The sequence below is a fragment of the Alexandromys fortis genome, unplaced genomic scaffold (assembly GCF_014885135.2).
Source record: "Alexandromys fortis isolate MF-2015 unplaced genomic scaffold, M_Fortis_MF-2015_v1.1 scaffold_3, whole genome shotgun sequence".
Taxonomy (NCBI): Eukaryota; Metazoa; Chordata; class Mammalia; order Rodentia; family Cricetidae; genus Alexandromys; species Alexandromys fortis.
The window spans coordinates 3427106-3444257 of NW_026067909.1; the positions used below are offsets into that span (position 1 = coordinate 3427106).

General features: G+C 46.7%; 1 protein-coding gene across 2 annotated transcripts in view; it reads left to right on the forward strand.

Annotated features, from left to right (window-relative positions):
* Nucleotides 1-17152, forward strand: part of Dock1 (dedicator of cytokinesis 1) — a 512909-nt gene that overhangs the window by 90924 nt on the left and 404833 nt on the right. For both annotated transcript variants that reach the window (XM_050136678.1, XM_050136679.1), the window contains exons 14-19: nucleotides 297-421; nucleotides 1840-1938; nucleotides 2815-2887; nucleotides 7461-7564; nucleotides 8293-8476; nucleotides 13141-13238. In XM_050136678.1, coding sequence (XP_049992635.1) covers nucleotides 297-421; nucleotides 1840-1938; nucleotides 2815-2887; nucleotides 7461-7564; nucleotides 8293-8476; nucleotides 13141-13238 — 683 coding nt within the window. The remainder of the gene's footprint in view (nucleotides 1-296; nucleotides 422-1839; nucleotides 1939-2814; nucleotides 2888-7460; nucleotides 7565-8292; nucleotides 8477-13140; nucleotides 13239-17152) is intronic.

Genomic DNA, 17152 nt, shown 5'->3' on the forward strand with positions numbered 1-17152 from the left:
GCAGCTTATAAGGCTCTCTATTGATCATGGGATGCTACACAGGGGTTGGGTCCTTGTAGCTTCATCAGTGGCATTGCGGCCACTCTGGGCCCTTCAAAGAGGTGTAGAAATGAAGTTGATTTGAATTGGTTTTGCCATGCTTTAGAAGACCAGGCTATTTTGTAGGAAATATTTCTGAACTATCTAATATAGTATTTATAATATTCCGTTAAGACAGCACTTCTGACAATTAGGCCAAATTCACGATCACACTATGAATGATGGATTGCTATTAAGGATATAACTTCCTCCCCCAGGCGATGTCCGCAATGATATCTATGTGACGTTGGTTCAAGGGGATTTTGATAAAGGCAGTAAAACGACAGCGAAGAACGTGGAGGTGACGGTGTCCGTCTATGATGAAGACGGGAAGCGATTGGAGGTATCTCTTTTCAACTGAGTCTCGTCTGTAGAGTTCAAGTGCAGCGTTGTATGTGTCTGCCTTGGCTCTGCTGCGGGATCTGACATGTTCTTCATTGATTGTGTTAACTCATCTGTTGGAAAGTATGTTGGTGCTGGTCTCCTTTTTTCCTGCCTGCCCTTATGTCTTGGTGTCTCAGGGCATCCCTGTCGATTTTGACCACACTCCTTGCTCAGTCTTATAAAGGGTTCTTATTTCTTGGCATAATCCTACGTACGTAGCAACCACAATGGTAGGTCAGAGACCATTACTTTCAGTATTTAAGAGATGAGGAAATGGAATCTGAGAAATAATGCTTTTTGCTCAGGGTCAGAGACTTTTAATATCATCTGAACAAGCTATCACTCACATTACCGTGGTGACCAGTATCTTATCCCCATGGCCAGAGCAGCCAGCAGAATCTACCAGAGTGGCCCAGAGCCTGTGTTTCCCTCTGATGAGCAGAGTAGGTGCCCTTAGGTACCATTGGACTGGACAGCCAATGGCTGGGCTTGTGCCTGGGCTCAGATATGTTCATCAGGGCTCACACTTTTTCTCCTGTCTAGCCTTGGCTGGTGCCATTCATATCTCTAGAAGCCTTAAGCTATACTGCCTTAGCCCCTTAGGCTTTAGTGGTATGAATCTGGTTGAAATTTCTTAAGCAATGTTTATGGCTAGAGGGATGAGTCTTGCCAATTCCTGTTCAGTAGACCCACTTTGCTTCTAGACCCACTGAGTAAAATCAGGCAAGTTTTCTCATACTGTAATTTGGAGTGAGTTGGGGAGGGGACAGAAGTGGTACCCCCAGGGTCTGAGACTGGTTTAGACTAGCCACTAGCACATGCAGACCTGCCCCTTCCTTGTTGGGAATGCATACCAAACACAATGGTTTATTGCCACTCTGGATTACTTCCTTCCTCTCCTTCTTTGGTGGATGCAACAGGAATATGTAGGGAAGACACTGTGATATCTTTTGTTGTTGTTGTTTTTTTTTTTTTTTTTTTTTGGATTTTTCGAGACAGGGTTTCTCCGTAGCTTTTTGGTTCCTGTCCTGGAACTAGCTCTTGTAGACCAGGCTGGCCTCGAACTCACAGAGATCCACCTGCCTCTGCCTCCGAGTGCTGGGATTAAAGGCATGCGCCACCATCACCCGGCAACACTGTGATATCCTAACGTCATCATTTTTAATCCTCAATGTATGTGTTTTAAAACTAAATGTATGCATATACAACATATATACACTCATTTTGCATGTATGTGTGTGTATGTGTTCTCTCCTTCTTCCATGTAGGTCCTGGGGATTGAGTTCAGGTTTCTTAGGCTTGGGAGCAACGGCTATTACCCACTGAGCCACCTCTGCAGCCCTAACATGAACTCTTTCTTTATGCCTTCTCCTAAAGCATGTGATCTTCCCCGGTGCCGGTGATGAGGCGATCTCAGAGTACAAGTCAGTGATTTATTACCAAGTGAAGCAGCCTCGCTGGTTTGAGACCCTTAAGGTATTGTGTTTCTCTGGTCATTTTAGCTCCCCCACCCCCCGGGGAGGAGGTGATTGTAAAATCCTCCCTCAGGTACACAAAGCCACATTGTTCAAGGTTGTTAAGGTTGGTAGTTCTTCTAATAGATTTATCCGCATCTCCTTCAAATGTAAAGATAGGACATGGATGGAGATGCATTGTCACATCTTAAGAATAGCTATTGTCTCTGTCCCCTTGGTTCTGCGGTATGCGTGGCCTGCTGCCTCTGTACCAAATGGGCAGAAGCGTTGATGCCATGTGTGGGGGTTTTCGTTGAAAGGTGAATCTGCTTCTTCTGGCATTGACAGAATGCTGTCATCATACAGCCTGCTCCCAGTGTCGTGGTACCCCACTGTAGTGTTTCACCCCGCCCCCACGAACCTGAGTCGCAGAAAATAAGGGGTGGGCTCTGGACTGTCGATATTGACATGAACATTAGGGGCAGTCTCTGCTTACAGGCAGCACACACGCGGCCTTGTTCTTTGGCCATAATGTAACAAGAAAGCGTTCTTGCTGCAGCTGCAGAGGGGATGTGGACACCTTTATGTAGGGGCTACAATGAAGACAGCGACTTTCAAAAAATAGAATCTGAGCAGTGTGCATCTGAGTGTTAAAACAACAAAAAAAAATATCTGCCTGTCTAGCAGAGTCGGCTTGGTGTCCTTCACAATATTATCTTGTTTAAATTTTCAAAAGATATTTTGCCTTTGGCGGAAATCGTATAAGGATAAGATAGACAGTGTTTTCATTGCTCCGGTTCCAGAATGTTTACCAGTGCTAGTAACTGGGCTGAATTAAGAACTTCCTGCTAGAGGATGTTGGGAAAGGTACTCACATGCCCCCTTCTGATTCTTCAAGGTGGCCATCCCCATTGAGGATGTGAACCGGAGTCACCTGCGATTTACCTTCCGCCATAGATCCTCGCAGGACTGTGAGTAACGGGCCACTTCATCAGTGTTTGTTTTCCAGGGATAGCTTAGCGGGCAGCACCTGCTCTGGATGACTTTGGGACACGGCTGTCCTTTACAGAGTTGTCGTGGCTTCTTGGCCATTTCTTTGCCCTGAACTGGCCCCTGTAGAACCCTACTGACTGGATCTCAGGGGAGTTCCTTTTCTGTTTTCGTCTGGGATGGGATGGGCACCTGCTCCTTGCTCCTCTTTCCCATGCCTCTTTTCCGTGGTTTTAAAGGTTTTAGCTGTATTTCTCTGTGTGTGTCTGAGTGTGGCTTTGAGGATGTGGGTGCCGTGGGAGACAGAAAGGACTTCAGATACTCTGAGCTGGAGCTGTGCACAGTTGGGAGCTGCCCTGTGTGGGTTCTGTGAACCGAGCTCAGGTCTGCGGCAGGAGCTCTTAACTATGAGCCATCTTTCCAGCCTGCTTTCTTCTTTGACTCACCCCCGTACCAATCTATTAGAAAAGTCACTGCATCACAACAGATCATGTGAAAAATTGCCTCTTAGTGCTGTTTGTCTCAGAATGGAGAACTTGGTCCCTCTTTGTCTTTGTTGGTGTTTCTTGATTTCTGGAGCTCTCCAAGACATGGGAACCGCATTGACCTTGATACCAAGGCTGGAGGAGGGAACCTACTTTTACATCTTCCCTTTCCCCCTCTGAAAGAAATGCTCACTGCTTACTGAGGCTGGTCCCATCACATTGGTTGAATGACGAGCCTGCTAAAGATGTAGGCCCATGCTAAACACTAAGCTATCAAAGAAGGACGATAGAAATACTTCCCATCCTCCATTGCCTGAAATGCGTGACACTGAGTTGGGTAGAAGAGTGAGCTGTTAGACAGTGTGCCTCAGATGACCACATGGGGGCCACACAGGGAGACAGTTCTGGACTCTGGCCTCCTGACCCTAGCTTAGGACAGAAATGTCATCCTTTAGCCTGTCTTCAGCACAGTATTGGCTCTTGAGAGGTGCCTGTTGCTGTGTTGAAATGCTACTCTGTCTCCAGTCTGACAGTTTTCGGGAGTCAGGACCTGGCTGTGGTCAGCTATGTGTGACTGCAGAATGAGGCTACAGAAAAGTGACCTGGGGGCTGGATCTGTGCTGAGGCTCATTGTTGGGAGGTGTGTGGTCCTCTGGGAAGGGCCACTGAGAAGCCTGGGCTGCTGTCCTTTGTAGCAGTTAGCAGGGAGAGGGCATAAGTCCTACAGATCTGGAGAGCCATAGGTGAGCACCAGCCTATAAGGGTACATACTTAGAGTGTGCAAGGCCAGGAGGTGGTTAAACAAAGACTCCAAAACAGCCAGGACCTGTTGTGATGCATCATTGTGGGATAGAAGGAGAGCATGGCAGCCACCTCTCCCAATCCCATCTGAACAGTGTGCAAAGATCAGGGTTGGGCTAACAGAGCGGTCATCAGAGGTCACTTTAAATGTGAAAAGCAGGTGAACGGAAGGCCAGCTAGAGACATGGTGCTTCACTTTTGTGTTTGCCTGAGGGCAAGGCCATGTTTGGGCCTCTAGGTAGAAGGCCAGGTTCTGTTCAGTGTGTACAGTACCCTCCCTGGATGGCTGAAACCCCAGGATTCCTGATGGATGTGGTTACTGATTGTGAGCGTCTAATCTTGACCCTAATAGGAGTTTCACTGTGGTGTTTGACTCAGACCTCACCAGAGGCCCTCAGAGTCAGTGTTTCTGACCAGAATTCCCATGTCCCACATAAATTCGGGGTAGAGGCTTTTGAGTCAGTGGCCCCTAAAAGAGCTTTGGGTCCACCTCATACCTTAGTGCTATACTGAGGGTGAATGGCCAGGCCACTTCCATTTCCTGGTCTTTGGTCAGCACCTGTCTGTATAACAAGGAGATGAAGGGTCCCCTCTTGCAGACTATGGGCTAAATAGCAGCATGGTGTTAGTGTGCAGGACCACCTGAGGAATGGGGGCCAGGACTAAAATGTGGCCTGACTGGAGTAGGGTATGGACAGATGGGGACTGGTGAAAGGCGTTTTCTGGGCACAGGTGTGTCCTGCAGAGGTTCAGCAGCCCAGGTGTGATCCAGGTGTGAACCAGAGCTTTGCTGAGCGGGCAGCAGGAACTTCGGCGCTCTTGGGAAGCTGGGAAGGCCATGTGTAGATCAGGCTTGGCTTTCTGGGCACATATTATCCCAAGAATGGTAAGGGGCTGTGGGACCTCCTGTTTCTGTGGAGGAAGCGCAGTGGGGAAGAGTTCTGGGTTCCAGAGAGGACTGTGTCAGAATGACTCTGGAGCCCCTTGCCTAACTAACTCGGTCCCCTTAATTAATGAGTTATACCAGGGCAGAGGATAATCTCTAGCATTCTCATTTTCAAAATCCTTGTTTTTCTCATCAGTTTTAAGTAAGTATTCATTATAGACAAGATGCTATCACCCGACATGCCAAGACGCAGTTGCATAATTAATTAAGTCTCTAAGGCCACAGCTTGTGGGGTTCTGGAGACATGTTGAGCATTGTAAACATGGTGGTCATGAGATCTTGTTTGCCAGCTACTGAGGGCAGTCATAGGGCTGCTACAGCTGAGCCTGAGTACACACAGCCTTGGTCAGAGAACGAAGGGATTCAATACATCTTGTCCCCTTGGCTGCCCACTAGCCCCTTACTAGCTGCTTTCCACCTTAGAGCTGGGGATGGAGAGGAGGAAGTGAGGGGGTGCCCCCTGCCATCATCTAGGTTGAACTAGAAAGCTACACGTGAGGACATTCCCCACTGGCAGCTTTTGGCCATGTCCACACATTGGTTCCTGTGTTGTAGATATGTCTTCATGGACTAGTCAGAAGCTGATTCATTCTGGATTGGCCTTGTCTGCGAAGGGTAGCCTTGGCTAGTCTTCAAGACCATGTGGGTTTCTGCAGTAGTTCACAGGACTCTGAGTTCGTGCTGCTCCTCCGTAATGTTGTGTTGTAGAAGAGTAAGCACATCTCTTCTGTTTCTGTGTCTCTCTGTTTTGGTTGGTTGACTGTCCTTTAACTAACTCATTAGCCAGCATTTACTGAGCCCGGTGGCATATAAGGAAGGTAGTGTGACCACCAGGATAAGTAAGGTATGCCTTCTTGGGCGTTGAGGTCATGAGATGAATGCGTTGAGCTCCTTAACTGAAGGAAGGTGGATGTGTCCTCCTGCCATGTCTTGCTTCTGTCCCTTCCTTTCTAAACATACTTTTGTACGTATGCCTTTGACACATTTTCTGGCTCTGCACCTCAGTGTCTGTGTGCCATCCTTGGATGGCAGCTTGTGGAATTCATCTCTTCAGTCCTGACTCTGTTTGTGTCCCTGTTACCTATCCCCACTGTCCTGTGCCTATCACTGCTTCACTCACCAGCCCCTTGACCTTCTGTCCTCAGAGGAGTGGGGTCCCCATTGCTACTTCCCTGTCTTCCTGTCCTATGGTCCACCTGCCTTCTCAGAGACACGTGTTCTAACCATCCAGCCACAGGGCTCTGTTCCTTTACTCTTATGCACGCTTCCAGGTTTTGCTTTCTTTGGTGCTTAAAAGACCTTTCCTGTTTGTCGGTCATCTCCATAACAAGTGCTAGTATTTTTTGAGTAGCTCTTATTTGTCAGGCTTTATTTTATGCACTAGGAAATGGCAGTAAAAAATATACACAGATATATATATATACATACACATTCACATGTATATATCATATATGCTTATCTGCTCACATATACACTCATACAAACATGCACACACATATACTCATACACACATGCATATACACATAGATACGCATACACATATATATACATGTTCACATATACACATATACATACATCTCCACATACATCTACATACCTATACACAATACACATACACATATACACACATACCTTTGTAACATACATATACACACATATGCACACATGGACATACAGATATAGACATACATAAGCATACGTGCATATGTTCACATATACACAATATATGCATACACATGTGCACATATACATAGACACACACACATGCTTGCAAACCTTTAGATTCCAGGGCTCAGTAGACTGACACTAGCAATAACCATAACAAATCCCCTCCCCTACACTCTTATCCGCCAGTGGTGAGAGCCATGAAGAAAAATCCATCAGCTGCAGAGAACATGTAGGAGCAGGCATACTGCCGTGTCTTAGGTTTCTACCCCTGTTCACACCATGGTCTCTCTTTATTCCTGTTCAAGCCACACCACATTTGCTTTTGTTGTTCCTTACTCCCCTGGAATTGTAGCATCTTGAGAACTTCCTCCATGTTCTTCTCAAAACCCTCATGTTCCTCATTCTGGGGTCAGTTCACACAGGCCACAGTCTCTTCTTCCCTGAGCCATTGAATTGCTGAGCATTTGAACTGGTTTGCGGACAGCTGAACCTTCTGTGATACAGTCTTCCTAGTCTTGACTGTAGTCCATTTCTCTATGCCTTCCACTGGCTTCGCCAGTGCAGTTCGGCTTTCATCAAGGTGTCCATGGTAGATGGTGCTAATGTCGCTTTGTCCTCAGTGTAGCTGAGGGTGATGATTGGTTTTCTTTGCAGCTAAGGATAAATCTGAGAAAATCTTCGCATTGGCCTTTGTGAAGCTGATGAGATACGATGGGACCACCCTGAGAGATGGGGAGCACGACCTTATTGTCTACAAGGTGCGCACATTGTTACTGGGACACTGGGGACACTTTTGTCATCACTCCTTCGCAACCTCCTCACCTGAGCTGAGCTGCTCGTTGCCCAGGCTGTGGCTACACACCTGAGGAAAACAGCTAAAGGGAGGCAGGGTGTGTTCTGGTACAGCTTCCAGTGCTTTCGGTCCTTCACGGATATGATGGGGCAGCTCACAGCACGGCGGTCAGGAAGCAGAGTGAGGGAATACCACGGAAGTAGACTTTCTCTTACTCCATGACGGTCCCAAATCTCTGAATGTACCTGGTTTCAGGAGGTAACTTTCCCCTCATATTTAATTCTCAGTCATAGACACACTTAGAGGTGCGCTTCACCAAACTCCATTAACTCCTTACTCCAATCAAGCCTGTGATCAAGATGAACATCACAGCTGACATTTCCCACCCCAAGGAGAGAGCTGTTCTCTAGCATTGAGCTATATTTAATTATGTAAATGAGCAGTTATGATGACCAGCCCTTTTGCTGTTCCTAACGACTGTAGATGACAGGCAATAACACATTTGGTGCTGTGTACGAAGGCTTTGGATGTGAATTAATGCGCAGGAAGAGGGACCATCGTTAAAGTCCATTGTCGAGTACAGCATGGGGGGGGTGTGTGAGGGTTGAAAGGAGTCGGCATAAGAAAGCATGCAAAACCTACATGGTGACCTCGATGAATGTTGATTGACATACTGTCCAATCAAACCCACAGGCCGAAGCCAAGAAGCTGGAAGATGCAGCCACATACTTGAGTCTCCCTTCTACCAAGGCAGAGTTGGAAGAAAAGGGCCACTCGGCCACGGGCAAGGGCATGCAGAGTCTGGGGAGTTGTACCATCAGCAAGGACTCTTTCCAGATCTCCACGCTGGTGTGCTCCACCAAACTGACCCAGAATGGTGAGTTCTAGAATCCCTCCCTCTCAAACACATCCTTTGTGACTACTTGTCGAGTGGAGGAGTTTGCTGTGGGTGCGTGGACGTCATTCACTCTGTCCTTTGCTAAGGACCCACATAGATGTCGATGCACTCGGGCAGAGGAGGCGGCATTCGTCATAGTTTAAGATTCACACTTCTATTTTCGTCTAAGGATTAACTCTGCAGGGAGATCAAACAATGAGAGGACTTATTTTTATTTTTAAACATGTATTTATTTGAGGTGTGTGTGTTGGGGGGGACAATCAGAGGACAAGTTGTAGGAATTGGTTCTTTCTCTGTATAATAGCCCTAATTGTCCTGGGACTAGCTCTTGTAGACCAGGCTGGCCTCATACTCACAGAGATCCACCTGCCTCTGCCTCCCAAGTAGTGGGATTAAAGGCGTGTGCCACCACCGCCTGGCATTGAACTTAGTTTCATCAGGCTTGTTGGCAAGCTCTGTTACCCCTCAGTCATCTTGCCATTTCCTTTTGAGATACTTTCCAGACAAAAGAAAGAAGCAAGGCATCAGGGAATGTATGTAAGTTTTGAAATCAGATCTGAGAATGAAGTTGAACCCTGGAAATGACCTTGACTAAAGGTCCTCTGAAGCCCTGTGAATAATGCCTGCTTCCAGAACTTTCTGACCGGTATGTAGGTCATCCGTTTCGAGGTACCGTTCTTCTTGGTGTCTTCCCCCATATTAACTTCTCTTTGAGATAATCCCTGGTTATCTTTCTTTGGAGAAGTTGGTTAGCCCGACATTTTCTAGGCCCCTTGTGGTATGAGATAAGGCCTCTTTGCTGATTCATGTACACTCAGCCCAGCCTAATGTGGCAGGTCACTCATCAGCGGCTTCCTTTCCCACCGCTTGCAGCCTTCCCAGAAACGCGGCGGTCCGGTGGAGACACTTCTTATTCAGAGCACACCAAGTGCTGTTGCCGTGACTCTGTCTGGAGGAGGCAGAGGCTCTCCGCACAAATCCTTCATTTAAAAACCGCATTCTCCTAATGTGGCCGTATCATAGCTGTGCAGAGACTTTATGCTCTCTTGAAATGGAGCTTGAAAATCCAATTTTTTTTCCCCTCTTAACTGCCTGATGTGAATTGTGATTATTAATGTCTGCCATTTATCAGGAATCACATCTTTGTGTTGTCTGTCAGTCATGGCTGGAGTTTGAGATTTGCTGAGGGATAAGCATCTCTTGGACTCTGGCAGGATAAAGCTAACACAGAGCTAACTCTGTCCTTTGGAAGATGGGACTCTGGAGGGGAGAAATGTTGGTGTCCTGAGGGCTTAGGCATGCCAGCCCTGGGTCAGATGTCCTCCAAAGCCTGCTGCTTCCACCTTTCTCTGCCCTGCCCAGGGATGTTTTCTCACCATCGGCTTCCTGTGTAAAATATTAGTGAGGGGCTGTAAGTTCTCTAAACACTTTTGGGTTATTTGGGTCTCTATGGATACTGATACCCAGGGGCCATCTGGATACTTCCTGATTGCTAAGTCATCATGGATTTGTCTGAATCGTTTCTGAAGGGTCTTAATTTACTGCCCTGTGGTAATCTCCACCAGCAAATGAAACTCCTTCCCTGAGGGACTAGATTTGTGTAAGCCGTGGGGGAGGGGAGGATGTGCTGGAGTTTGGTGCCCAGGGGACATGAGTCAGCTGTGTGGGCTCCAGCTTGTGACCGAGCTGTGGAAAGAATCTTCCCGTTCTAGGACTGAAATTTTCTGGGTATGCTTAACAAACTAGTGTTCTTGCCTGATTTAATGCAGGCTAGTGGTAGTGTCCCCAGCTGGGTCATTGGCCCCAATGTGGTGCGATGTGCTGTGTGTCACTTTTCTCTCTGGAGGAAGCCACTGTCTTATATATGCGTCATGTTCCAGATGCATTGACTGTTATTTGAAATTTGATCATAATTTCCTTTCACAACAAATCTCATCCCCGGCATCGTTTTTAAACCACATATCCCTTCCAGAGAGAGTGGGGGTGGGAGGGAAGGAAACCTCCCAGGGTGATGTGTGGATTCCTCCTTTCACCTTCCAGCTCCTTGAATCTTGCCATCTGCAGGGTGATTCCCTCTCTAGTACCCAGGGAGAGAGCCCTGGTCTCAGCAGCAGCTGTTGCCAAGCAACAAGGAAATTCCAAAGTGATGCTGCTCACTGAACAGAAGGAGGAATCTGGCTTTCGTTTCATGCCAGCACTGATACCCCTTTTTGGGATTGTGCCAAAGCCAGGAGTATATAAGTTGTGGGTGCCCCAGTTGGCATCTGAGTGTGGAAGTCCCAGCTTCTCCTCTGAGGGAATCATTTTCCTGCAACCATAATTTGTGCCTGCAAAGTTCCATTACTTAGGGAAAAAAAAAGCAGGGGGCTGAATTATTCATCAAGATTTGTATTAAAGATCTCTGTCCTCAGCACTGTGCATGCTGCCATCGGGGATAGGAAGGAGCGGTGGGATGCGATTCCTTACTCAATTAGCTTACTGTGTAATGAGAGGGAAAGGAGGCATGAAACAAAGAATAATTATGAATCCAACTGTGTTGAGTCCCCGGGAACAGGGGCTGGAGCGAGGAGGCCTTTTCTGACTGGTGGCTCTGTGGGGTTGGCCCAAGCTGTTTTCACCCCAATGAGGTGATCTATTAATTTACTCCCTTGAACTTTTTTCTCATATCTGCTGTACAGAGAGCCCAAAGCGGCAGTGTATGCATGTCTTAATAATGACCTGTCTGTCTAGTGAGCCCTGTCTCAAAATGTAATAAACAACCAAACAAACAAACAGCAAAACAAACCAAAGACACAACTCCCAAGAAGAAGTAAATAAATAAAAATCGAAAGTTGCAATATAGAGATCGGGCTCAGCCTGGCCACATCACCTGTGACACCAAACTTGCCATGAAAAGCGTTCAGATGATACATTGGTCTTCATTAGAGAAACATTGATTGCCTGCGAGATGGAAATAGTCCCTAACCCTGGGACCTGGAGTGTGTCAGGACAAGATGTATCCTTTCTCGTTCCTTGGCTTTCGGATAGAAATCACAACACCATGTCGGCTTCTGCCCCGCATTTCTCGCTCCTTTCGTATTTGAAGGACTGCTGCTGGTTGCATTTTGTGGTGGGTGTTGTGATAAGCCTGCCTGCATGTTGTATCATTGAATTCTTTTAGCTGAGCTGCAAATTATGCAGCATTGTACCCGCTGTTTCAGAGAAGAAAACAAGGGAAACTCCCTGCCCGGTGTTCTGTAGTTATTGTGTGACTCAGCTGGCTTTACATAACGCACAGTGTACGTGGGTGCTGTGGGCCGCCCCCCTCTGTGTTACTCTTTGAGTCGTCAGTGATGCCCGAGGTGATGTGAAATACACGAAAATCTGTCCGGGGTAGATGGTTTTTGTGTGGTTTGATTCTGAAATTAGAATGCGTGTCTGCTTACCGAATTCTTACCTCGATCCAAAATTACATGCTTGCTTCCTGTGTTAGCGTGAGCCTTGACTTTATTTATATGTTTATTTAGTTATTTTGATGCCTGCAGTCTCTTTGGTAGCTGATGTTCCTTAGACCCGTGAACAGTAGATTAGATGCAGTTTACTAGTTGCATTTTTCAAGTCATGGCATAGTGATAGAACTGCAAGTGAACGGGTGCAGGCATTGCATGCTTTCCTAGACAGGGCTTCAGCTCTGTCTTCCCATCTTAGAAAGCATCTTAATGTCTTAAGCAAAATCCTTCAAGCTTTAAAAACAAAACAAGGCCTGAGAAAATGTCTCTGCCTATAGAGTCCCTGCTGTGAAAACATAAAGATATGATATGTGTCCTTAGTACCCACAGAAAGACAGAAGTAATGTGATGGTAACCTTAGCATTTGGGGTGGGTGGGAGGGTGGAGCTCATTTCCCAGCCCATTGAGTTGAGTTCAACTTCAGATTCAATGGGGGATCCTGTCTTAAAAGGCAACCTGCGGAATGGTTCAGGAGGAATAAATACCTGAGGTTGACCTTGGACCTCTGCCTGGACACTTGTCGACACCCCTTTCACTCCCCCACCTCCTCACAAACATGTACATGTAATACAGCTGTATCCCCTTCCTTCTGATCTTTGAAACCTAGCATATTCGACTCTGGCCTTTTCTACTAAAGCTCACAAACAGCTCGGAGGGCAGCAGGCGGTTGCTCAAGGAGAACTCGAGATTCCTCATAGTCTGGGGCTCAACACATTGCTCAACTTTCTGTTTCAGGACTTAGCTTTGTTTTATTTTATTTTAAAAACATAGATATTTGTTCTTGAGCAGGAAAAGCCACTTGGGGGACAGGGTCTTGGCAGCTCTGTCTGGGTGGGCAGCCTCTTTCAAATGTTACGCTAGTTGGTAGCTGTCTCCAATAGGTGGAAAACACCACCCCTGTTTTGGTTCCCAAATGCATTTTGAAAGCTCCTACATGAAAATCATTACATGGTAAATGTGGCTGGAAATAATGAATTCAGCTGCACTGGTGTTAAGTATGTTGGCACTCAGTAATGAAATATTTAGCAGGCGAACCTTCTGACATTGAGTCGCGTTTTCTGGTGAGAAGTGTTCGCCGAGAACCCCACATGCTGCATGAATTTGAGACAAAATTCTCCTGGGAACGGGGAGCTGATTCTTGCGTTCTGTTTGCAGTGGACCTCCTGGGGCTGCTGAAGTGGAGATCCAACACCAACCTTCTGCAGCAGAACTTGAGGCAGTTGATGAAGGTGGACGGTGGTGAGGTGGTGAAGGTAACGTGGGCTGTGGAGGGAGGCTGGGTCTCGTGTTTCATGTCTGTTCTCACACACTGACCCCAGGGGAGTTCAAGATCCTAGTTACAATCTCTCAGCAGTGACTTAAGGATATGTTGGCAGTACTGCTGGGCACCTGTTGGAAGGGCTATCTGGCTTAACTTGGAAGGTGTTGGCTTTGGATCCACCTGCTTTTCCTCTTCTGATGAGTCCTCGGTGCTGTGCAGACAGTGCCCAGTTGCTCGTTTCAGTCACAACATTGCCTTCTTCTCTGGGTTCTTGGGATCTCATGGGACACGGTAGTCTGGTTGTAACCCTTGGGGGATGTCCTGTGTGTACCGGGCTTTTCACTCTTACCATGGTCATTGTCACCATCCTTCTCGCTGACTCATATTACTCAGAATGAGAGTAACTTTGGGCATGATAGAAATATCACAGGCACCAAGAGTCTGACGTGGTCATTTCCTTTCTGTGTGGCATTGAGCCCATGTTCAAGCCTCACATTTTGACTCTGGGGAAATGTTAGGTATGAATTAGTTTTGGTTGTTTTGAGTGTGTTTATTGAAATATTTCATTATTTGAGAATTTCATGCAGTACACTTTGATTACATTCACCTTCCTCCTCCCCTCAACTTCTGTCCGTTTCATCCCAATGCCCATCCCCCCCACTCCCCTTCCCAACTTCATGTCCTTTTAGAAACACATTTTTAAGAACCATAAATTCCAATTCCTGAAGCGCATACACTCCTGGGTAGGGAACCATCCATTGGAGCATGGTTAGCCCACTAAGGAGCCATGGCCTTAAAGAAAGTAGACTCTCCCCGAGAAACCGTCAACTGTCCATAGCGCCTCATTTTGTGGGGCTGGTTCATCTGGCTTCGTCTTGAGCAGGCCTTGTGCAGATGCCCATAGCTGCCGTGTGTTCATGAGAGCCGCTAGCCGTCCCATCCAGAAGACACTGTTTCACCCTGGACCTTTCTGATCTCTGACTCTTAACGTCTTTCTGCCCACTCATCCCCATGGTCCTTGAGCCTTGGTGAGGGCGTGTGATGTATGATTTGTAGCTGAGTGCTCCACAGACACCCTCTGCTCTGCACTGCTTAGGTACAGTTATTTATTTGTTCAGCCCTCCCTACTCAGTGTCCTGACCTGGAAGCCTGTGTCAGAGCAATGATCTGAGTTTCCTTAAGCACCAAGTTCTGTCCCTTTTATTATCTAGTACTGTGCTTCGGACTTTTTCCCTACCTTGGGTTCTTCTCCCATGTTGTATATAAGGCTCTTGGATGCCATCCCTTTGCCCAAATATGTTATCGTTGTCAGGGTGATCCCTCAGGACCAGGGGGATGCTAAGCTGGCCAGTGGCCTCTGATGTTCCATCAATCGTTTTCTCCGCTGCTTGGTTTGGCCTCTTCCCTTCTTCACCCTCTGTGAGAGGAGTATGCAGTAGGGGACTGCCTTATCTCTGGAAAATTAATTACTTAAAATGGCCTTAATTAACCGGCAATGTGCTTAACTTCAGCGTGAATTAATTTGGTTGCACTACTTTCCCGCGTCCGTTGTATAACCGCTCCAACACACCCTCGCTAATCTTAAAATTTTAATCATCTCTCCAGTCCTGCTCTTGTACCAATGGCTTGGACAGCATTAATTGCATTTTATACTTCCTTGGGTTCTAAATCCCCTGTTCAGATGGAAACTGGGCGGGTAAACGAATGCACTTTGAAAGACATGAATTTAATGAAATTTTGTCTTTCATTCTGGAGTCCTCGTGTCACGGATCCATTGTGCTTCTGTCGATTTGCTGTCACACCAGGAGAAAACAATCTAGAATAATCTTGTCTTCTTCTTTATTCCCTTAGCTAATGTACTCTTATATCTGAATATTCACCCACGGAAGTGATTTTCCCATCTCTACCTTCTTTGGATTAACCTAGTGGTCCTTCTAGTATTCACTGGTTCCCGTGGCTGGCCTGGGGTAACCTCACCTAGCCTTACCTGGTGTGCTTGACTTGTTCCTTCCCCTCCGCCACCATACTTCACCCATTGCTGTTCCTGGAAAGACAAACCGACTTGCCTAAGTCAGGCAGTGTTGTTGGTCAGCAGGACTTGAGGGATCTGGTTTTACAGGACTCTTTCTGCTGTAGTTTTAGAGACACTGATAGATGGTGGGGTATATGCTATTTATTCCATGACTCTCCTGTGTATTTTTATAACTGGTGGAGAAGGGACAGCAGTGTTTGATGGATTGAGAAAGGAATTTGTATGTTTAGTGAGAGAAGTGGATTCCCATGGAAGTGGAGAATCAAGGTGACTGATTCCTCATTGGGTATTCGGAGTGAGGGTTGAGGAGGAGGTGTCTGAGCAGCAGGCCTTTAGCTATAGGTAGAGACCCTTTCCAGATATTTGCCCCCAACTACCAGGTGCTGTGCCCAAAGAAGGCGACTCTGCTCTCTCCAGTTCTGACTCTGGGCCATGTCATTTGTCTTAGTGCTGTTGGGAGATCTATTGCAGGGAGTTTGTGTAAACTGTGATGAGCTTGGTACCCAGGGTGCCTGTTTTCAGGGACATTGGGCTGTTAGCAGATGGCATGAAGCTTTGACCTTTGCAAAGATTTGCAACCTGAAAATGATGGGGAAAGTAACAAGGTTGTACAGACCCAAATAATCAGGATTGATTAAGATCTTGTCATGTCCAGACTGGAGTTCTTGATGGAAAGGGTAGTTTACTTTCTGCCGGTGTGTGTACCCTTTTCCCTGTGTAGTGGAGCTGGGGTAGCCAGAGACACACAACGGTGACTCATGGCTTTCTAAGCCCTAGTTCTCCTTCTAGTTCTTCTAATTTTAAAGCATGAAGCACAGGTGGGCAGTGGGAGCCGCCACTAGTTTAGGAACAGGTTCCTTAGTCTCAAAAGGCTGTGACATCTAAGATCCCCCGTCTTATTTGCCAGAGCCTATGGGTGCTTGTGTGTAGGCTGAACCCAACACCTGTTGCAGCCGACCCTTTGATATTTTACTTGTGTGGCTGGCTCTTCACCTACTTCCTCCTTAAAAACAGTTTTTTTTTTCATTCTTTCTGTTTTTGGTTTTGTTTTTGAGATCCCACTCATATACCATACATTGTCCCCCGTTACCCTGCTCATTTCAGTAGCTTTATTATATTTAGAGTTGTGTAATCCCCAATACTATCTGAGAAGTACTGCCTTCTTTACCGACAAAGAAAATTCAGCGCTACCAACAATCGCTTCCCATAGTCTCTACCACTTGTATGTAGTCTTGTTTCTTTTTCTGTGTTTGCCCCTCTGGACAGTTGATAGAAAGGAATGGTGCAGCGCAGCTTCTGAGTCTAGCTCCTGTTTGTCGTCGGGTGCCACGTGCACATTCAGTTAGTGGACAGAGCATCCGTGCTGCAGCTCTCCTGAGTGACGGCCCATTGGGAGAGTAGATCGAGGTAGACAGAAAACATACACTTTGTTCACCTGTTCTTCAGTTGTTGGATATTTTTTTTCATCTTTTTCAATTGCCGACAGTGCTGCTTTAGATCTTTGTGGGCAGGTTTTGTGTGAGCATGATGTTTTCCTCTGGTTGGGTTGTGTACCTAGGAATGCCATTGTTCAGTTATAGGTTGCTGTGTATTTAAGTTTTTGAGGAATTGACAAGCTGCTCTCCAAAGCCCCTGTGCTGTTTTATATCTATCCCAGCAATGAATGTACAATAGGCTCCTGTTTTTCTGCATTGTCTCCCACACTGGAACTGTTGTGCGCCATGTTGGTGGTAGCCTCTATAGTGGTTGTGACGTGGGAGTCTGTGTGGTTTCAGTTTAGGTGTTCCCATTGACTAGTGATGAAGCATCTATACTTTGTTCCTTTTGTGGCCAATGGGGGTATCGTATGTCGTTCCACTTATTCTTGGGCATCT